Source organism: Sander lucioperca, chromosome 7 (assembly GCF_008315115.2).
Source record: "Sander lucioperca isolate FBNREF2018 chromosome 7, SLUC_FBN_1.2, whole genome shotgun sequence".
Classification (NCBI taxonomy): Eukaryota; Metazoa; Chordata; class Actinopteri; order Perciformes; family Percidae; genus Sander; species Sander lucioperca.
The window spans coordinates 39,631,656-39,655,187 of record NC_050179.1 but is presented as its reverse complement, the minus strand read 5'-3'; the positions used below and the strand labels follow the sequence as shown (position 1 = coordinate 39,655,187).

At 42.1% G+C, this 23,532-nt stretch overlaps 1 protein-coding gene across 2 annotated transcripts in view; it reads right to left on the bottom strand.

Annotated features, from left to right (window-relative positions):
- znrf1 (zinc and ring finger 1) overlaps positions 1 to 23,532 on the bottom strand; it is a 57,322-nt gene that overhangs the window by 6,809 nt on the left and 26,981 nt on the right. The window contains exons 2-3 of one of the 2 annotated variants that reach the window (XM_031285364.2): positions 11,560 to 11,655; positions 11,362 to 11,416 (exon numbers count right to left, since the gene is read on the bottom strand). In XM_031285364.2, coding sequence (XP_031141224.1) covers positions 11,379 to 11,416; positions 11,560 to 11,655 — 134 coding nt within the window. In that variant the 3' untranslated portion in view covers positions 11,362 to 11,378. The remainder of the gene's footprint in view (positions 1 to 11,361; positions 11,417 to 11,559; positions 11,656 to 23,532) is intronic. The other variant, XM_031285363.2, reaches the window with a different exon arrangement.

Below are 23,532 nucleotides of genomic sequence, written 5' to 3'. Positions count from 1 at the left end.
CTGATGATGGCGCTGGATGAAAATTCAAGCGATCACCAAAGTCATTAGAATCCATCTTCTGGAGACCACAAATGTGTCAAAAAGTACAGCACTCGAATGAATGCAAACACCTCTACATAGGTTCAATCACTGTAGCACTACGCCAACCACATTACTGTAACATTTACTCATGTGGAAATGTCACACATTATTGCCTTGATACTAAAGAAAAAAAGTTCTTCAGTTGAGAGGATGTTCCAGAATGATAGTGGATAATTTTCTGTCAAATTAAATATGAATGCAAAAGAAACTGCAGTTACAGAGAAATGTTCATTGAATAGGAATCTTTAATACAGGTGGACAGACAGACAGACAGACGGACAGACAGACGGAAGGGATGGATGGATGGATGGGCTGTGAGACTGTGAGACGGCATAAGACACAGAAGACATATGCTCTGACTCCAAATCAGCTTAGTTCCTCAACAAACTCCCATAACCCCACTCTCCTCCTCCCTCTCTCTATCTCTCTCCTCTTCTGACCCCCTGTCCCTTCTTCCATTGTTCACATTGACACGTCTCTCCGTCCTCTTTCACCCCCTTAAAAAACACCCAGCATCTCTCTGACAGAGTGCTCCGGATTAACTCACAGGAATCTACATGCACTGTCTGATAACAATACAGCAGCTCTACTCCTCCTCTTCCCCAAATTTCCTGAGCATATAAATCCAAGCAGAAAACACTTAATCAACTCTCCAAAAGTCTGCATTTGACTGTGAGTGCAGAGTGTATTAAATCCAAAGGGAACATCTAACCCAAGCTCTTATAATCAAGTGAAAAGTGTTGTTCAATCTTGTTTCCTTCACCTGTGAAATGTTTTTAAAAAATGAGGTCATCCGGAGTTAGAGCCTGAACTCATCATAGTCCTGCCTCAGCCCAAACTCTCTATATCAACCGTACAAAATGCAGCAGCGAGGCTGTTAACTGGAGCATATCACGTCCTCTCCGATGGACTCCCAGCAAATTTTAGCTGATTATAATATTTTATACATTAAGCCTTTCTATTCTCTTAAAGCTTGCTTTTAACCCCTTGTGTGCCTGCATCTGACCCAATATCCAGTTTCCTGCAGCTGAAACTAGGTCATTGCAGTACAACATACTGTACTACACTAAAGAAATCGTTGTCATATTTTGTGCACTACTAATTTTGAGGACAGGACAGGAGGTCATTAGGTTTCATCCTCTGGGAACCATAAAAAACAAAAAAGGTCAAAGCAATCAAAGCAGTGGTTGCCAAGTTGTGGCAATGTTGGATGGACAAATGAACAGATAGATGAACTGACATTTACATCCTCAGGCAATGTTCACACTTGACGTCTTTTCTGAAGCTGCCATTGTGACGTTTTTTTCTGCAGCTCAGAGCGTCTTTTTAGAGTTGAAATAATTTCAACATTTCTGAAAAAAACGCACGTACGTCAAGCTCTTGACAGTTGACCAATGGAAAGCAGAGTAGCAAGACCTGTCTTTTCCATAACAACAACAAAAAATGGAGAAGGTGCCCATAGATACTTGTGCTAGTGCGATGCACAGCGAGTTATATGATATGAGCGGGCGCTCCCTGTTCAGGGATCTATCTAACGTTAGCATTAGCACTGCTCCTCTCTCTGTTCATTCTCTAGATCGCTTTGTTTTATCTAGCGCAGCTCCACATGGCACTTTTGGATAGCCTACTGTAGCAGTAGCTGTTATAGCAACAGAAGATGCTCTCGGCTGCTTTATGGAACCAAAACGCTGCCAGGTTTTTTAACCTTCAAAAGCGCCTTAGTCAATAGTCTTTTTCTTGTCAAAAAAGACGCCAAGTGTGATCATGGCCTTAGGCTGCTAGCACACAATGAATAAATACAAACAGACTGAACACTGAATATTTTATATAAATAAACACTATACATATATAGGAGTTGCTACATAACTAGATGGCTCACAGGTTCACTGTCTCCGCTACCGACGGAGAGCCTACGAGCCTCTGTAAAGCAGCAGGGGCGAGTTCAAAAAAGCAACTAGCGACAAATCTAGCGACTTTCTGTAGAAGAGAGATGCCAGTATTGTCCGGCGAGCACGAGGTCTTTCTCTCTTGCGGCCACCACAGTCACCTTTCTCTGTCACTTCTGACTGAGGAGTAGCAGCGTCATGTAAAGGGCCAGCGCGCTTCATGGCGGATCCGCCACCATTGGCGTATGTGAATGGGTAGTCTATATCGACTACATTTCATTTACGTTTTGTTCCGTTGTGTTCTAACCTCCGGTGGATTTCTGAGGACTATGGTTAACTGCTCCTCAGATCTCTGCAGGGTAAATCCAGACAGCTAGCTAGACTATCTGTCTAATCTGAGTTTTCTGTTGCTGTTGACTAAAGCTACTTTTGAACGTATACATGTTCAAATAAGTTCCTTCCCGAGGCTATTTTTTAGAGGCACCGTGGCTCCGTCCAGCGCTTAGCACCGCCCAAGACGATTATGATTGGTTTAAAGAAATGCCAACAACCCCTGACCGTTTTTTCCCCCTATCCAGGAGTGTATGTGTGGAGTGGCCAGACTCTGCAGCGCTGTGGAGAGAGGTCTGGCAATGTGAGACTATATAGGGTAGTGATGACGGAATGATTTCTGACAGAGGGTTTGCCAGCTTTAAAACCTTGGGGTGACTAATAGAAGTTTTATTATAAAGAGGTGTTTTATAAATTGCACTGTCCAATACAGTAGTATATTAATAAATGAATGAATAAGAATATCACGAACGCATGTAAGAAATGAGAATATGATTAAATTTGAAGAAATGGTAATTTTGTCAAAAGTAATGTTAGGGTTTCTGCAGGTTTCACCAAGTCAAATTTAAGACTTTTTAAGACCATTATGAATTATATTTAAGCCCTATATCACAACATCAAATAAAAAATGAAAAACATCAGATTTTTCAAGCCACGTATCAGTAAACTTGCACTTCCCCATAACTCAGGAATAAAATCCATTTTATGTCTGTGGTACAACCCAAAAGAGACCAGAAAAGAGACTCGCACCAATAACCCGAAAGCTGATTGGCTGCAATATAAATTCCATGTTGGTCTCATTTGTAGTCGTAATACAGCGAAATTATATTTGGACTAGAGAAAGAACGGAATCCTGCGGGAGTATGTAAATGAGCATTAGAGGTAGTATTACATGGACATAGGGAAGTTAAGGCCTGTTTAAAACTAAGACCTAGAAAACACTATAATTCAGCAAATTTAAGAAATTTGATTTTGAAATGTTAGACTTTTTAAGACCATGACTGTGCAAAGCTCTGCATGTGTGCTTTCAGGTGGTGCAGACTTTGCCGGGTCTCTCAATCATCGGCTCCCTCCTCACCTGCCCCTGTTTCCCTCTTGACTTTCAGCTGTCTCTCCCGGTTGCAGGCTCGCCAACAGACACTTGGCATCCAACACCTCCGCATCAATTATGAGTTAAAGGAGTCACTCTTTGCTTCTCTGATTCGCAGCACTCAGTCCTTCTTTCTTGTCTCTCTTTCTGTGTCCTCCGATGACCTGAGCTGCGAGAGGCAAAGTACATGTCCCTCATCTTTCTCTATCTCTCTCTCTCCCACACATGCTCCTGCTTCCTGGGTCTCCATACAGTACCACCCTTCTGACTTCTATGTGTGTATGTGCCCCCGCCGACCTTTCTGTGCAAGGGGCTATATTTAGTGGGAGGACATTAAAATATCATCATGCAAAGTCAAAGCCCAGGAAAGATCAAGTGGTTAGCTCATATGGGCTCATGGAGTATACCTAGTGCAGACAAGTAATTAAACGTGTGTGTTTTTAGTTGATTTTATACATTTAAAGAACTAAAGCTGCAATCTGTGAGTTTCTGCTCATTCAGAGCAGCAGAGATGAGGAATGAAATGTCGGGAGAGTCTTTCAGAGTGTCCAACCTTGGTAAATGTGCTGTTTTTGGTGTTTAACCGCACCTGAAAGCAACATTATGTAGCTATTTTACCTTAAAACAACAGCTTCAAAGTCATTTTGATGCTACACTGACATGACATGTAATCCAGGCTGGACTGCTGTAATTCCCTTTTCCTCTGCATTTCCCAGGCTGCCATTTCCCCTGGTTTTAACTAGTTCGAAAAGCAGCCGCTCTTTGGTTGTCAAGGACAGAGAAATGAGCACCCTTGTCCTTGAATGCTTTCACTGGCTCCCTGTTCATTTCAGGATACATTTCAAAACCCTCTACATTGTCTACAAATCTCTCCATGGTCTCACCACTACATATATATTTATATATCAGAACTTCTCACCCCTTACAGGACCAACAGACCCCTCAGATCAGCCCACTGTGGCATGTTGGCTGTCCCCAGCCATGGAGAAAGGGACAGGACTTTATCTGTAGCAGCAGCAGACCATGGCTGAGTTTGTGGATGCTTTTAGATGCACCTTAACCCTTGTGTTGACTTCGGGTCACATTGGCCCGTTTTCAATTTTTGTTTTATATCAGAAAATATTGGACTTAGAAATAAACGCTGAAAATGTGTAGAAGAAAAATTTAAAAATGTAAAATGTTGGAAAAAGCAAAAACAAATTGTGAAAAAAGGTGTCACAAATGTCAGAAAAAGTGTTTTTTTCAAGGTTGAAAGGAAGACAACACAAGGGTTAAGACCCACTTTTATTCTCTGGCTTTTAAATGTGTTTAACCAGTTTCTATTTAAATTTTGTTTTATTTCCATATATCTGTATATTGAGATTTTCATTCCATATATTCAGACTTTCATTATATATATTCATTATATATATTCAAGTTTACTTCCATACTTTCAGACTTTCATTCAATATATTCAGACTTTTATTCAATATATTCAGACTTTCATTCTATATATTCAGACTTCAATTCCATACATTCAGACTTTCATTCAATATATTCAAGTTTCATTTTATATAGTCATACTTAGAGAAGAGTCCCGCACACTGACCATTACGCAAGCAATAATTTATTTAGAAAAATACAACGTTTCGGTCTCAGACCTTCATCAGGTAAATTCACACATTCACCTCAACCATAGCCTTAAAAAGTTTGGTTGACTAACCAGGACCAATCAGGTCCGGCTCTTGAATGACGTCATTCATTCACAAAGTGGCGCTCCCATCACGGACCGTGAACAGGAAAAGGCAAAAAGAATTTGCCACTCAGTACATTTAAAAACAATGGATAATCAGACCGATTTTGTTATAGGCTCATGATCAATGCATTGTCATTAGCCCAATATTTTTCTACTCTTAATCAGAGAGGACACAGTCCATTCAAAAGTGGATCATTACATTGGTTAAATTACATTATAACAGTCCATATGCACCTGTACAATGAACAGTTGCTGAGGATAAACTAATAAGGAAAAAAGGAAAAAACAACAAACAAGGAAAAAAACATCAAATTAGCATAACATGATATTGAGATTAAATTCATCATTAAGGCCTTTTGGTGATAGGGTCTGCAAAGTAAATATCCAATATGCCTTGCGTCTTTTTAGTAGCAAGTCGTGGTTGCCCCCCCTTTTTTGAAGACTGACTTGTTCAATGCAACAAAAGTGCAATGATGAGATGTCATGCTTATGATCATTAAAGTGTACTGCGACCGGGTAATCCCGGTCATTTCTGCGAATAGAGCTCTTATGTTCGCTAATGCGTTGTTTTAACTGCCTTATGGTCTTACCTACATACACCAGACCACATGGACACGTTAAAATCTACACTACATGAGTGGAGGCACAAGTGATGACACTCTTAATTGGAAAAATCTTGTTATTGTGGGGATGGCGGAAGTTGTGTGTCTTATAGGTGTTGTTGCACTGTGCACATCCTCCACAGCAGTAGTTGCCAGTAGGTAACGGGCTTAATAATCTTTGCGAAGCTCTCCTTGGCTTATATCTTGCAAAGTCAGCGTGAACTAGAAGATCTCTGAGATTCTTCTCACGTTTGTATATGAAGAGCGGCAAGTCATTCACAACATGTGAGAGTTCAGGATCTGATTTTAGAATGTGCCAATATTTTTTAATATTATTAACTGTTATTAATATTAATTCATATATTTTTCATACTTCACTTCACGGCATATGCTATAATATATATATAGGCCTATAGAAATGTGTATACTTTTAGAACAAAAATCTGAACTTGTATGCACATTTTTTAACTTATAAAAATATATATATATATATATATATATATATATATATATATATATATATATATATTGGCACCCGCCGAGATTTGGCAGCACTTAGCGGGTGGCATATAGGCCTATAATATAGGCCTATATCAAAATAGGCCTATATGCCACCTGCTAAGTGCTGCCAAATCTCGGCAGGTGCCAATGTCATGCCCTGAGTGTAACTATATAATTTACGGGACTGTTGACACTTAAGACAGCTAACGTAGCCAGCTACCTTACTTCTATAGTTACTTTTTGACTGAAAATAACCTTTTTAAGCATGTTGTAATGATCAGATTGATACAATGTAGATATTTAACATGTGCAAAAACAAACTGAACGCAACAACAAGAAGGGTTGTCAAAAACCGCCCTGCTTGCAACTGCATAAGCATGTGATAAATCAAATTAAACTCAAAAAATGAAGTTCCTTATTCACTGTCTTGGATTACCCTTCTCATGCAAGTTTTCCATCTTTGCAGCTAATAATTACATATTGAGAAAAAGTGTTCCACAAAGTCAGTGTAGTCCTTTAATAGTCTGATTGGATTCCTGCATCTGTTGTACAGCAAACGTGTGACCTTGCTCAGAGATATGCTGATGTGCGGTAGTTACTGGGCCCAGGTGATTGACAATACCCCTGAGCATGCTGGGAAACAAGATAAGCTGCAGTTCGGCACGTTTTATGGGTCTCAAAAAACCCCAGAAAGAGATGGAGAGGGAGGGAAAAAAAGAAGAGATTACACAGCGGGAACAAAGCCTGACAGACAGATGGACTCACAGAGGAGAGAGGGATGGAGGGAAAACGAGAGAGAAAGACAGAGAGAGAGAGAGAGACAGTGAGAGAGAGAGAGAGAGAGAGGGAGTAATTTGCTGGAAATAAAGAGTGACAGGACAGACAGAGCTGTAGAAAAAAAAGAGAGGAATGATGGGAGTCTTTCTCCTTTTACCCTCTCTCCTCTCATCCGTTATCAGCCATGAGGGTACTCCATCACTCTGGATCCCATCTTCCCTGAGACAGTTTCACTCTCCTCTCTCTGTCTCTGTCACTCACTCTTCTTTCCCCTACAGTCTGAATCCAGCTGCAGGCTTGAAACTTACATTACTTTTTTTCTGCACTGGTCGTTGGGTCTAGTTGAATGCTATTTGTGGAGCTGTAAAATGACTTAGTCATTTATTAGAGGATTTAGTCAGGATTTAGTGTTTGGTTCCACAAAACTTGGAAACACAGCAACACTGCATGCACACCCACACCCACAGACAGACACCTCCACCCCACACACCACACACACACCACACACACACCCACACACACACACACACACACAGACAGACACCCCACCCACCCACACACACACACACACACACGCACACACACGCACACACACACACACCACGCACACCACACAGACAGACACCTCCACCCACACACACACACACACACACACACACACACACACACACAGACAGACACCTCCACCCACCCACACACACACACACACACACACACGCACACACACACACACACACACACACACACACAGACAGACACCTCCACCCACCCACACACACACACACACACACACACGCACACACACACACACACACACACACACACACACACACACACACAGACAGACACCCCCCCCCACACACACACACACACACACACAGACACACAGAAACACACACACACACACACACACACACACACACACAGATACGCAGAAACACAAACAAACACATACCCACAAACACACTCACACACAGAAACACACACTCACACATACACACACACACACACACACACACACACACACACTACACTTCTACAAGGTGACATTCAGGCTCCATATCAGTGGAACACATTCTTGAGTCAAACAAGTGAATGTCAATTAAATGTCAAAAAGTTGCTAGGGGCAATAAACAAGGATGGCTGCTGTCAATCATGTGTCTCCAAGCAACCAGGAGTGGCAGCCCAGGCCATAATTAAACAGCAGCCTACTCAGGGAAATAAACAGTAGAGTGGAAGGTAGACGGTGTGTCTGCAGCGGTATTACTGACTCGTTTTGCTCTTTATGTCCATTTTTATTCCGTTCCTAAATAAACCTGGGTATCACTATGGACACAGAGTAACAACAAACATACATGATGTTAGAACGAGTCTTGGCTAAGTAAGCAACAACTCACATCGCCCCGCCTGGTCTTATTGGTGGCATTTAACCATTTGGATCTTATAGGCCGAATCGCCGTGATGTCACACTAACACAACAATCACTTCCAGGGTCAACAAATGGCTGTTAAAGCTATAGTGCGTAGTTTCTGTCACCCCCATTAGGAATGCTAAGTAATGAAAACAAAACTGTCAGCGCGTCCACATGATACAAGGCTTTCAGCAGTTAATATTGATACTACCTGGGACACTTGGATGATTTTGGCATCTCATCATGCATTGGCTGGTTGACCAATGGGACAAATTCCCGAAAGTAATCCTTTACAGTTCACTAAAAATAATTGCTGGTATCGTTCCCCCAAAACATGAAATACACCAAGGAGTAATAGATCAGCGGTCACGAAATTGAATCGGCCAACTGGTGGTTGAATAAGTGGGAGAAAGGAGAGAGGGACAGCATGGAGAGACAGTGAGGGATGAGCTAACAGAGTAACGTCGAGCAGCTCTGCCTCTACACAGACGATCAATAAAAATAAAAAAAGACCCTGACATGGCTGGCTCCCACAGCAGACACTACGTGGAAACCCAGTGAGACCAAGCTGAGAATTGATCTTCAAGGTTATTGATGGTTAACTCTCTTTGTTTGACGCCACACTAAACTACATTTCAATATTATGTTCCAAAATGATACCACAAGCATCTGAATTCAGCCTTTTGACAAGTAATATGTATTAAAAGCAGAAGGGTCAGCATATTAAAGTTTTTTTTTCTTTTTTTTTTTTTGGCAGTCCATCTCATCAGATCCATTTGACAAATCATATTGCAAAAAATGTTAAAGGTTAAAAAGATGCAAGTGCCATAAATTTGCATGCAATATGCAATGATCTGATTAGTTGCACTCCTTGCACTATTCGTTGGATCATTCTTCTGTTTGTTCTTCTCATCTACCCGGCCTGAAAACTAGCAGTTTGAGTTTCTTTTGTTGATTGTCTCTATATTTGTACTAATTGCCATGGTTTTATTGAGGCAAACTTCTGGCTGAACTAGCTGTTTGAGTTTCTTTAGGTGGTATTCATCTGTGATGTCTGTCACTACTAATGGCATCAATCCAGTGATTGTATTTGTTCCTACAAATTGGTAATATTGACCTTATAGGATTATTCTTTCACTTGTATTAAAGAAATGGAGTTATCAACCTCTTCTCCAAGCTAGTATTTTCCACTAGTCTCAGCCCCACAGCCTCCAAAGAGTAGATACATATTAAACAAATACACTATATTTCTGTAGAGTATTCCATTGGAAAATGTAATAAATAAGCGATAAAAACATGGACACACTAATCATCAGTACACGCTACTTTTGGCAAACCATTGGTTCTGAAGCTAGACAATACATTTTAAACGCCTAATCATTTCAACAAGAATCAAATAAATGACAATTTCTGTTAGCATTCAACAACTGCAGATCTCCCATAAGATTTTGATAATGCTCCTACAGCAGCAACAGAGCGAGAGCTGTAGTTGTTAAGTGCCGATGAACAAATTATTGTTATATTTGGTTAAGATGGCTAAGTGCTCAAATGTTATAATCAAACAATAGAAGACAGTACTGGTGATATCCAATTTAGAATTATATAAAGGGTGTACAATAAAAGCAAGGAAAACAGCAACGTGAAAAATAAAGTGCTAAGCTGCATGAGGAACCGAGAGGCTGTTTATAATGTATTAGAACTTAGAGCACTTTGCAATTAAGAGCAACCCTTTGTAGGCTGGCTCAGGTTTGCCTTGACTGCGGGGGACTTCCTTTGACACACTGAGCTCCTCTCTCCTCTCTCTTTCCATCTGTGTGCATTCATGTCCCAGTAATGCTTGTTCCTAACTTAGCTCCTTATCGCCTCGCAGATTTTCCTTGGGGTGGCACCTAAATCCCGCCGCTGTGGTCCTGCTCAACGCCCTACTACGCCCTGCACTGCTACTACTATTATTTCAAGTCATAGTTCTATTATCTTTATTGTTACTATAATTGCTACTGTTCATCATACCAACTGCTATAGGTCTTATGAATCATATTTCTGTATATCGGTATCTGTGTCTCTGTGTCCCAACCGGCAGCGTCAGATGCACACCCACCAAGAGTCAGTGTCTGTCCAAGGTTTCTGTCTGTTAAACGAAAGTTTTTCCTGGACCTACTCTATCTGTAAAGTGTCCTGAGATAACTCCTGTTATGATTTGACACTATAAATAAAAACATATTGAAATTGAAATTGAATTGAAGAGCAGTTATTAAAGTGGAGCTGCATTTTGACTCTCTATAATGTCCCAAAATAGATATTTATTGATAATAAAATGTGACAAAAAACCAAGAGTTGTAGACTTTAGTCATGTGCTGCATGGACCCACGGTGACTAACAGCCTTAAGTTTATTTATCTTCACAAGTGTTATAGACTGAGGCAGCAGAGTTAAGAATTGATCAATATTATTAGTCGGGATTGAAACAAGACCACCTTTTCCGGAGCTCTCGGTCCAGTTGTTTGGTCAGCACCACAGCTTGATTGACAACTTTCACACCAGTTCAAACAAACCAACCACACCAGAGTTCATTTGAACCATACCAAACAGGTCACCCTAAGAATATGGTATTTATTGCTACCTCTGTCACTACTGGACTCACTGTACTGTACACTGTAGTGTTGGCTTCTTGCACAGTTTGACCTGTAGTTTTAAAGAAACAGACACAATGGCCTCAGATGGGAACAGTAGCATCTTGTCACACTAAAGAGGTTACATGTTACAGCAAGGGTCGATTGTCATTCGCAGCCTCAGTCGTGTTGGTATTTTCGAGAGTGCATGACTGAATATGTCAGGTTGTGTAAACTCATTCTATGCTTTTTTATGATTTTCCTCATTTCCCCTCATTCATATTTATCATGTTTTAGAAGGACTAGCTCGCAACACGCATCAGTCCGTAGACCTACCCACCTTGTCATGAATATTTATCAGCCCAGCAGCATTGTCAGGACACTTGGCACAACCTCTGGAAGACCAATAAATATGAAAAAAGTAAACTACCAAAGTAAAAACCAGGGCCATTATCAGTTCATTATCTTATGTACCAGATTTGGCCTCCTGTCGTATAAAGACAGAGTAAAAAGAGAAAGAGATAAAGGCGTTGGTTACCATTGTAGGAGAGGCGAGGCTTGCTTAGACACATGATGAAATGAACTTCCATTTCATTGGACGCCACAGACTTGGAGCAGACAGGACACTTGAATCCTAGGAAGAACAGCAGAGAACAGATGAGTGAATAAAAATCAAATACATACAAAGCACATCTGAAATAAATAAGTATCAGCTTCATCATCATCTGTACTTGTAACCCAGTTGACAGCCTTTCACATCATTACAAAGCATATTCCAAGGGAAGGGGGTAAAAGGCAGTTTCTTTCATGTTTTTTCATAAACGAAAGGTCAAAAAAATGTGTTTCAGATTTAAATGATGTCACACACTTATCTTCTCAAGTGTTGATTTAAAGTCTGTTTTTCATCAGGGCCCCTGGATCCCGTCTAATGACAAACCATGACAAACTAGGTGCGGATGCAGCCTGGACGAAACAGACCCCTTTGAGTCTCCAACAAAGACATGTTCATGTGGTGTTAGTGATGTTTTACATTTCTTTATTGTGACTTTAAAAACAGCTCCATCCTAACAGGCCCTGGCCCTAACAAATAACAAAATCCACTGTGAACCAAAAAAAAAATAATAAAAAATACTCCAATGTGGATTGAGGTATTGAATCATTTTCCCATTATTCTGAGAAAACTGTTGAACCAGTAATGATTCTAGCTGCTGCACTTCACATGACCACAAAGTTAAGTGAAGCAAGATCTAAAGGTCGGCACAATGATCTGAGACACAGGCAATACAACATAGTAAAATGAAACAAGCCACTGTAACAGCAAACTGCGTTTGAATGGAAACCATTGCCCTTCAATGTGGTGTGTGTGTGTGTGTGTGTGTGTGTGTGTGTGTGTGTGTGCTTTAAGACCTGTGTGTTTTGCATTTAGCTTTTTACAGCTACTTTTGTAGATTGTACAGGACATCCTACATGTCAATTTATACAGTAGTTATACAGCCTTCCTGTAGACAGAATACTGTTATATCTTGAAACATCCAAACTTTAAACAACAGGTTCGGATTTTCATGTGGGTATCGGCCGAGTTGATAAAATGACATTTCCACGGACAATTTTTCCTTGCCGAGCTGGGCGGAGGGATATATTCGGATAGTCACATGTACGTAGGTTTGTTGCCCAGACACAACACCAGCATTAAACCTACACACTACCATCAGTATGAAGATACCCACTTAACAGCTAACTTAGCTTAGGTTCAACTTGGCAAGGCATGTTCAGTAGTGATGCCCAAATAAAGCTTTGTGAAGCATTTGCTTTATTTTCCTGAGCCCAATAGATGGCGCTCTCTGTTCAACAAAGGGTTGAAAGCACACTGAGTTGCCATTCCTTGAGCCTTTTCTTTACCCATCCCGTGGGGTCAACAAATACAACTAATGGTTCATGAAGCTTCATTCGGACATCAGTAATGTTGAGCACATTTTAGAGAAGGTGTGTTTGTATATAAAGTCAACGCAAAGACACAAGCGGACACAAATTAACACAAATACCCCCAGCTTTTTTTTGAGAATGTTCTTCCAAGAAGAAAGGCAGCATCAGTCATTTCAGCAAGAGCCCCAAACATCTGTTTACGTTGAAGTGACAAAGAAGTAATTAAGACGGGAGCAATGGAGAATAGGGTTGATATCATCGTCCATCGAGACGTTTTGCTGTAAACATCATCAACTGCCAATTTAGGGGACATCGCCCAATCCTAATGGAGAAAGTTTTTGTGCCTGAACCAAACCTTAACAATAGCGTTGTCACATCACATGTGATTCATAACGGTTTTGGAAGCCACAGAGAAATGATGTTGACCTGCCGATAGAGGCATTCGGATCAGAAAACACTTCTAGACAGACAACATATTTGTTTGTCCACTTTTCTCCTCTCTCACTCGTTTCACACGCTAAACCTGGGTTGTTGTACAATGTTGGAGCCGTGTCAGTAACCCTCTCCTGTGCTGTTTGGATGGGACCCATTAGGCCTAACTATATTAGTGTAACACATAACAGATTATTAGATCAACCACTGGGCCACATGAGCTGAGTTGGCACACAGCTGAAAACAAACCCCACTGCTCTGTGATAAAGGAGACCTGTGATCAAAACAGCAGCAGTCCTTGACTCTGAGGTCCAGGAGCCCTCAGATTGGGATCGTTTTTGAACTGTGGCTTTTATGCCCCGATTACATAAGCTTGAATCCTAATGTATGTTTACTGTACTTACTTGCAAAGTAATAGTACCAACAAGCTCTCAGAAAAATTTATTTAGTTTTTGACCTTGTTCCACTGATGCCCTAATACACATAAGTGTCTTACATCACAACTTTTTGGATTTGTCTGATTAGATTAAAGGTCCTATAATCCTGTTTATAGGAGGTAAACAGGATTATTGCATCTATTCTGAAGGGACAGTGATCTTATATGTGCTAAAATCATGTGGTGGTATAATAAGATTTACATGTATATAACTCCCAGCATTGCCAGAGGGTTTTCCTGTGGGGATGTATTTTTGGAGTTTTTCCATGCACACTTGGCAGTTCTCAGGTTGGTGGTGCTAAGTAGTGGCCTGACAAGCCAGACCCTCATCAAGATGTTGGGTCTGGGAACTCACCATTGGCAGGGCTCAATCCGAGGGGCGGGATAAACGGTTGTAATTCCCTCAGCACTCATAGCCAACCAGGGCAACGCTAGTTGATAGATTAAACTTTTGCCGTATCCGGTCGGCAAAACTCCGAACACAGCTTCCTTTTATAAGAATGACTTCAGTGCTTAACTCCAAGTCTTCCAGAGTCGCGGCCAAAGCCGATTCCAAAGACCGCTGTTCGCCAGCAGCAGCAGCCGTTTTCTTTGTTTTCAGGTAGCAAGGAATTCACACGGAACCGTCGCAACTCTGCCGTCCTTATGTTAAGCACGCCCACTGACTCTATACACAACGTGATTGGCCTGACCAGAATTTGGTTTTTCCAGCTCGCAAGCCAACGGAGAGTTGCTAGACTGAACCTGGCTGCAAATTACATTTGCTGCCGCTAGGGTGTGTCTAGATTTCTAGGCTAGCTAAGTAGGCTAATCCTATAAGATCTGTCTATTAGTGTGTTATGTCCTGTTGTTTTTCTCCCTCTGTTACCATCTCCTTCGCTTTTTCTCCTTGTCCTTTGATGCTTGTTTGTAATAAATGGGCTATACAAATACATTTATTTGTATTTATGAACTGAAGGGACATTACAGTGACTTAGTATTGTACTTCAATAAAGTTGGGAAACACGCAAAAGTAGCTAAAATAAGTAAAGTAGGCAGAAGTCGTAGTAACATCTACGCTCCAAAAATCTATCAACCACCTTATTAGAAGACTCAGGAGTTTGCAACCAGAGATGGGATCTGATAGGTGCATACCGCCACACACGACAATTGTTCTTTGACGGCGCATCAGCTAAACTGAATTAGTTGTTTCGGATGGAACGGTCGATTGCATTCTGTGAGACCCCCCAGTCTTTTTTATTTTATTTAACCTTTATTTATCCAAGTAAGTCGATTGAGTACAAATTCTCATTTGCAATGACGACCTGTCACATTCACACAGTTACACATTTTTTGGGGGTTAAGGGCCTTGCTCAAGGGCACCTCATAGAGGTGGTAATGAGGGAGGGACAAGCATTGCTCTTTCACTTCCCCACCCAGATTTATCCTGTCGGTCTCCTGGTCAAACGCCTGCTTCTCTAACATCTAGGCCATCACTGTCCCACTGTCTTGGCAATCTCGGCCAACTTGTTTTGCCCTGCATTCATGTGTGATTGCTGTGTTCACATATGCCCAAACGAACCGAACCAGGTTTTTAAAGAACTGGTCCAAACCAGCTAGGTGTGAATACACCCTTAGAATTGAGAAAGCTCTCTCCAGGGCCACTGAAAACATGACACACCTGAGTCACAGCCTAAGTACTCCTCATCATGACTTTAAAGCAGCCTTTATGTGTACAATCGGTGTTCAGTAAGACCAGATTAGTTTGTGATTTTGACATTGGCTTCTCACTGTCAATGATTAGGACAGGACTGTGTTGGTTCCAGTGTTGTAGTCGAGTCACCAACTGTCAAGTCTGAGTCAAGTCTTGGGTCCACAGTGTTTAAGTCCAAGTCTAATTTCAAGTCACTAAAGAAGAGTCAGAGGCGAGTCCGAGTCACCATTACCTGAGTTTGAGTCCGAGTCCAGTCACGAGTCCAGAGTCCAGGACTTGAATACTCCATCCTGCCTATTACACATAAAAGTAGTCAGAAACTTCATCCAACTTCCGAGTCCTATTTCATGAATGCTCGAGTCCGATTCCATAAATCCTCAAGTCTGTGTCCAAGTCCAAGTCATCAGTGTGCGAGTCCAAGTCAAGTCACGAGTCCAGAGAATAGCGACTCGGGTTCTGGACTCGAGTCCGAGTCCAGGACTCCATCACTGGTGTGACTTACAGTAGCTTTGACTTACTTGAGTTTTCTTTTTTTAGACATTTTGTAGACTAAAGGATTCCGTTGGCGTTTGTCATTTGTCTATTGCTTTTATTGTTTATTTTAATGAGAAAAGGAAAAATGTATGACTGAAAAAATTAGCTGCAATTGTTACACCACTCAGACAGCGACCGTGCTAGTAGTGTATAAAAGTTCAGTTTAATTCCTTCACAGCAAAACTTATCACGAAACAGCAAGTTCAAGGGTACATCACCGCACACACACACTTCGTGTTCTCCCTACTTCAGGCCTCGACTACCACCTGAAAACGTGTCTCATTCTATGGTATCTTGGAGTATCTTGTAACACAAAACACTACTCATGTAGCCACCTACTGGCGATGTGAAGAAATGCATAACTTATAATCAAACTACATGTCTCAATACATTACTGAACAGAATACAGATTCAATTATGCATTTTATATAAACACAAAAATACTTTCAAAAGGGGGTATTTCCAGGGGCTACATTCCTCCCCTGCAAAATGAATGTTGTCCTTAACATTAGTTAACAATTTTCTTGTACCACATGAACTATGAAAAATCAACGTTTTACCCACAATGGCAATAACTTTCTTTTGAAAGTAAGAAACAAGTAAATAGTTTAAGTGCATTTCACAGGTTTCACCCTTATAATATATCACTATTGCGTACCATGTGATATAACCACATTCTACTCTTGACACCATTAAGCATTTTAAACTTCAGTTTAGTTTACCTCTGAGCAGTTGCGACAACAGTGTAGTTATATGCGTTTTCTTCTATACAAAACCATTTCTGTTCATTCCATAGCTTCTCCGGAGACTTCTTATTTTTATAGTCTGAAAACATAACAATTTTACTGTTTCAATGCCAAAGCTTAATAGCCAAATATCTGGACTCTTATGTCACACATAAAACAATACTTAGCTTTTGAAATATTAACCACTTTATATCACCATCAGAAATTTGGTCTTAAATCAGTAAAGTATTAACAATCAAGGATCACAGTCATTAACTGAACACAGCCGTGTCGAACTTCACTGATCTCAGTCCCTGAATGACACACTTAATGGACAGTTAGTACTCAGTTCACAAACAATTCTACTGCGTCCACATTTTTTTTACAGTCCATGTTCAACCTACAATCAGTCCTTCAGTAGCCTCCCATGAAAACAAATGGAGGATAACCCAGCTGTGATCCAAACACCTGTGGAGGTGGCCAAGGCCTACAGTATTGTCCATATCCTGGGGCCAGTGCATTGACATACAGTGGGTTAGTGTGAAACCCCACCACACGATGCGTTGGGTGACCTAATGAGTCATACGTCAGTGTTTCTCTGGGTCGTCTTTCCCTCTGTGAACGACGTGGTTGCATGTCAGTGAGTTCTAGCTCCTGGTTGCCAGGACAGTCTGCAGCTGGAACTGTCTGTGGCACCTCTTCGGTGTCAACTCTAGTAATGTCATTTTTGGTAGTGTCATTGTCCACAAGCACTGGGGCTGGAGTCTCAACCCTGACCTCCTCTGTTTCAGCCTCAGCTTCAGGCTGAATTCTTTCAGGAGCATTTTGAGGTGCGACATTTTCCTCTCCAGGCTGGTGGTGATGGTGCCTCAGTCTATTAGCCCAGTAGTATTCATCCTCACTTAAGCTCTCTGAGTCCTCTGATGTATCTTTTGTTTTGTTCTCTTTGTGTCTCTTTGATTTTTGAATAGGCAGATTTTTTTCAGTTTTTTTAACTGGTTCCTGCGGTGGTAAAGCATCACAGGGCATTAACATGTTACGATGGAGGATTCTGCCTCTCCCTGTGCCACTTTCAGACTTGACTTCATAAACTGGGCTGTCTTTCCCCTTTTGAGAGATCACAATGTGTATTTGCTTTTCCCAATATGAGCGCAATTTCCCAGGCCCTCCTCGTTCCGACATATTTCTCACAAGAACTCTGTCACCTGGGTAAAGCACTGCACTTTGCCTCTTTTGATCATAGTATGTTTTTCCTCTTGCTGTAGTCTTTTTGATAGTTTTGGATGCAATGTCATAAGCTTCTTTCATTTGTTGCTGCCATTTTTGAGCATATTCCTCATGGGAGTTACATCCTTCCTCCTCACTTATCCCAAATATTACATCAATGGGCAAACGTGGCTTTCTACCAAAAAGCAAATAGAAAGGAGAGTAACCCATTGCTTCACTAGTCGTACAATTGTAGGCGTGTACAACTTTGCTCACATAGTCACTCCAATTTCCCTTTTTCTCCTCATCCAAGGTCCGCAGCATAGACAACAATGTACGATTAAATCTTTCAGCTGGGTTCCCTTGTGGGTGGTAGGGGGTTGTTGTAGAGTTTGCAATGCCCGTGTATTTTTGCAATTGCCTGAATAAACGGTTCTCAAACTCTCTGCCTTGATCATGGTGTATTTTAGCGGGGAAACCATATTTCAGGGCAAAATCGTTAAAAATCTTATCTGCTGCCGTTTTGCCTGATTTGTTACGGGTTGGGTAAGCTTGGGCAAACTTGGTAAAGTTGTCAATAATTACCAAAATATATTCATACCCTCCCCTGCTTTTTTCAAGGTGAAGATAGTCAATAGAGATGGTCTCAAATGGTGCTGTAGCAGGTATATGACACATGGGAGCTCGGGTATGGACCGCAGGTTTCTTTTGATAGTTACATTTACACACTTTGGCAATAAAAAACTCAATGTCCTTCTGCATCCCAGGCCAATAAAACCTCTGTCTAGCCAGGTGCAAGACCCGTTCCACCCCCAGGTGACCCATTTCACAGTGAAGATATTTGTAAACCAACTCTTTGTACACTTCAGGAAGCACAATTTGACTACATGTTGCCGTTTTGCGTTTTAACAAACCCTCTTGAGAAACATAGTCTTTTCCACTCATGTAACAGTTGTTTACCTTTCATCTTATCTGGTTTCTCTCCAGACTTTTTCAGCTGGATCATATAGGAAATAGCGGTGTCTTGCAGCTGTGCCTTCAGTAGCTCTTGCTGTGTTATCTTTATGTTTGACTGGGTATCGGCAGCTATTTCTTGTACATGTGGGCTGCAGGTCATGGCTGAGATCCAGTCCACATCATGTTCTTTCTGATTTTCGACTGCATTGAATATTGCACCTAGCACCTCGGGGCCACACTGCTCTGTGCATTCAGACATTAATGCATCCATACTCACGTGTGCCCGAGACAGGAAGTCCGCGTCCATGTTCACTTTCCCTGGACGGTACTTTAATGTCAAGTTAAAGTCAGCCAGCTCGGACACCCAGTGATGTCCTGTTGCGTTTAATTTGGCTGTGCTCAGGACATAAGTAACAGGGTTATTATCGCTGTATACAGTTACAGAGGGAGCATAAAACAAATAGTCTCTAAACCTGTCTGTAACCGCCCACCAAAACTCTAGTTTTCCCGAATGTAGTCGGTAGTTTTTTTCTGCTGGTGTCAATGTCCGTGAGCCATAGCCGATGACTCTCAGTTTGCCTTCATGTCTCTGATAAAGGACTGCTCCCAGTCCGTCTTCTGAAGCGTCAACATGCAAAATATATGGATCCTCAAATCTGGGATAAGCCATTACAGGTGGGTTAGTCAAGACATCAACAAAATAGTTCAATGCTTTTTGGTGTGTGTCAGTCCACTCTATTTTCTGATTTGGAGGAGCTTGTCCTGCCCTCACTGATCGAAATGTGGACTTAGACTCAGTACTTTGGGTTATGTCTGATGAGAGTAGGTCATACAGGCATTTTGCATGACGGGAAAAATCCTGCACGTAACTCCTATAATAACCCAGGAACCCTAGGAGTTTACGGAGTTCTCTGATGTTGGTAGGTGATTTTGTTTTAAGCGCTTGTACTGCAGCTACCTCTTTATTGTCCATCCTGTAGCCGTCAGCTGAGATCACTTTTCAAAGATAACGCACCTCATTTTTAAAAACGTCACATTTATCCGGCCTCAGCTTGATTCCCCAGGCTTGTTGACGTTTTAAGACTGATCTCATATCTTCAACACGCTGAGAGAATGTTTTGCTGTATACCAAGACATCATCTAAATAAGGAATACATATTTTGTCTCTGAGTCCTTCAAGGCTCTCTTCCATACTGCGCTGGAAAGCTGACGGTGCATTAGTGAGGCCAAATGGAATCCGGTTCCATTCGTACAGCCCCCATGGGGTTGTGAAGGCGGTGAATTTCCTGGAGTCCTCGCTAATGTTTCCCTGGTGGTAAGCTTTGCCCTGGTCCAGTACGCTGAACCACGCGTTCCCACCCAGACCATCAAGTATCTCCTGGATGCGCGGTATTGGGTGCCTGTCTGGGATTGTCTTTTTATTAAGCCCCCTGTAGTCAATACATAGTCTCAGGCTTCCATCGCGTTTTCTCACGCAAACCACAGCAGATGCATATGGGGAGGTGGATTTGCGTATGAACCCTTTATTTAACAAGTCCTGTATGTGGGCTTTTACCTCGTCATACAATGGTCGTGGTATGGCATTATATGTTTTAGCTACTGGGGTATCATCATTCAGCTCAATGTCCATTTGTAGGTTTCTAATAAAGCCAACCTCATCTTTGTCCCTCGCAAATGCACTTGACTCTTCTCTGAGCATTTGCTTAACGACCGTTTGTTGTTCACTGGTCAAGTGGTCCAAGTTGACAGGTGAACATCTCTCAGTGACTTTTCCGTGGTAGAATTAGGTTGAGCTGGGGCATTTTCGACAACTACTGAATTAACGTGGTGCTCCTCTGGGTACACCGGACAGTTTGTTATTCTCTGTATGCTCCCTATCATAATTTTACCTGGCATCGTGATGTCATGCTGTGTAGCATTTCTGACATAAATGTTCACTTTCCGAGAGGAGCAGGAAATATTTACCAGCTGGCAAGTGATTTCTAATCCCTCTTCTAAAGAAAGATTCTCTTCAGGTTCAAAGAGCATTTCAGCTTTTACTTTGAGATCTGTTTTTACAGGGCAGCTGATACACTTGACATGTCCCCCTGGGACTATAATGGACGTGCGTCCGGTACTGACTGGGTAAGTAGCGTTGTCATTGGTAGCTCCCTGGATCAGATTTAGTAGTGCCTTTGCCTTTCCTGAACCTAGTCTTAGTGACTGTCTGAGCAAAGCTACTTTTTCACTGGGCTGCACCTGAACTTTTTTATCTCTCATTATTTCCACAATGGCGTTGAACCCTATTATTGGTCTTTGAACTACGTCCCTGCTCACTAGCACTGGGACTATTACCTCATCAGACTCTGATGTTTGGCCTTTTGGGTCACACAGATTGAGACTAATCTCAACCCAGCCCTGAAAGGGAATCATTGAGCCATTGGCTGTTCTTAAATCCAGAATTTGCTCACCATTTAACAAGTCACTGATTGGATGGATTTTTGTATCAGGTAAATTCTGGGACTTCCATGCCTCACTCATGACTGATACTTGTGCCCCTGTGTCCCACAGACCTAAAGTCTTAACGTTATTCATTTTGCACCAGACAAGACACTTTTGGCCTACCAGCTGTGCTACTCGTTTGTATTTTGTACCAGCGTTATCTGAATGAGAGGATTGGCCTCTCTGTTTTTCATTTGACTTTAAAAGGTGTGACACGTTGAGGAGTGGGTAGTTTTTGCCTTTTCTTTTGCCTTTCATGCAGATGTACAGGCCCCATCGGTGGGTTTAGCTTTGCGTGTTGGTCTTTTTGGGACATTGTTATTGAGGTTATGGCGTGTCCCCCAGTCACAACCTCCGCCAGTTTCCCGCCGTTTTTTTGTGCCTCCCCTACTCTACACCCTTTTGCCCAATGTGTGTCACTGCCGCATTTTAAACAATGGTTGCAGTTTTTGTTGTCCTGCTGACAGGCCACACACTGTCTTTTTGGTCTCCTAGGAGCATTAACCGGTAAGTTGATTTGGTTAGTATCACTCGCTTGTCTCTCGCGCTGGACAGTTTTTACCAGTGATGCTACTTGGCCTGTAAGCTCCCTGATTGCTGTGTTGTTCTCCTCCATTTTTGTAAATAGGGAGTTTTCTTTAGTTGGTTTGCTAGGTTTAGCTACGAGCACAGTGGTTGGAGAGACACTTCCATCTTCACCTCTCTCTACTGAGTTCAGATGTGCCCGATGAATGTTTTTGTTGGTGGCTTTAATCTTTTGGGTCCTCTCATTTTCATTATATTGCGCAACCTGCATCTTTTGTAGCAGCAGCTCATCACTACTTTCCTCATCCCGCAGATACATTCTCATTTCTGCTCTTATGTTGTCGTTTGACAAGCCAGTCATGATGGACTGTGAACACTGGCTTTGGACTAGCTCTTTGCTATATTTCAGGCCAGACTGGGCACGCTCAGATGCAAACAGTACCTTCTGGCGCAGATCCAGCACGCGGACCAGAAAATCTAGTGGTGTTTCCCCATGTCCCTGCACAGCTTTTGTCAGTTGTTGGTACAATACAGTCGCATCATTTTCTGCATAGTGAGCTCTGAGTATTTGTCTAAGGGTAGCAAGGGTGAGGTTCTTTTTCCCCTCCAAATAACTCCTCAGTTTCAATCCAGGCCTCACAGCACGAATAACTGCTTCCACAATTTCAAATTCAGGATAGCATTTTCTTAGCCCACTTTCAATCTGATGTTCCAGGCTACTAAAGCTAAGAGTGTCCTTTGAGGTCGACTCACCCACATGTCCATTTATTTTGAAGTCCTTTCTGAACCCCCTGGAAGAAGCGTAGTAGCTGTTGCTCGTGGACTCTCTGCCTCCGCGTTGAGTCTCATTGTGCCGCGCTGTCTCCAGGGTTCCTCCTTGCTCCAGCAATGACGGAAATGGCGTGCAGTCTCCTCGTAGTCCATCCGACGCGGGCTGCGCCGGGCGAGCTGCTCCCACGTAGTCAACCACAGGTGTGGAGTGTGCCGCTGCTCCCCCGCCGTCGTCGCCCGCATACGTGGACACTGCCGCTGCTTCCCCGCCGCCGCTCCCGCGTCCGCGTAGTCGGTCACCGGGCTGCCCCGCAGGTTGTCAAGCAGGTCGTTCAGTTGCAAAAGCACAGACATGCCTTCGTCCTCTTTCTCTAAGAGCTCAGTGCGCTCACAAAAGTTTATAACGTGCTTAACCAGTGAACGACGAGTTTTACCTGTAATGTCTGCTGAGTCTTTACCCGCAATGTTACAGCTCTCACAAACTCGGTGCAATTCTTTCACCGTTAATCCAATCAACTTTTCTTCAATTTCCAAAAGAAAGTCTTCACGGTGCTCCGACATCTTGCTGTTCGCGTTCGTGACTCGCTAACACTTGACTGAAAAAAAAAACAACAATAAAACGGCTCCGTGTGTCCTAGCTAGACTGCAACTGTTAGCTCTGTAAGCTAAGCTACCTCGTGTCCATTGCTCTCACACACCAGGGTTTTACCGTGTTTTCTCTCCGAGTTCCGTGGTTTTTCGCTGCAAAGTAATCCTTATCTTGATATTTATCTCGGTGGAACCTCCAAATTGTTACACCACTCAGACAGCGACCGTGCTAGTAGTGTA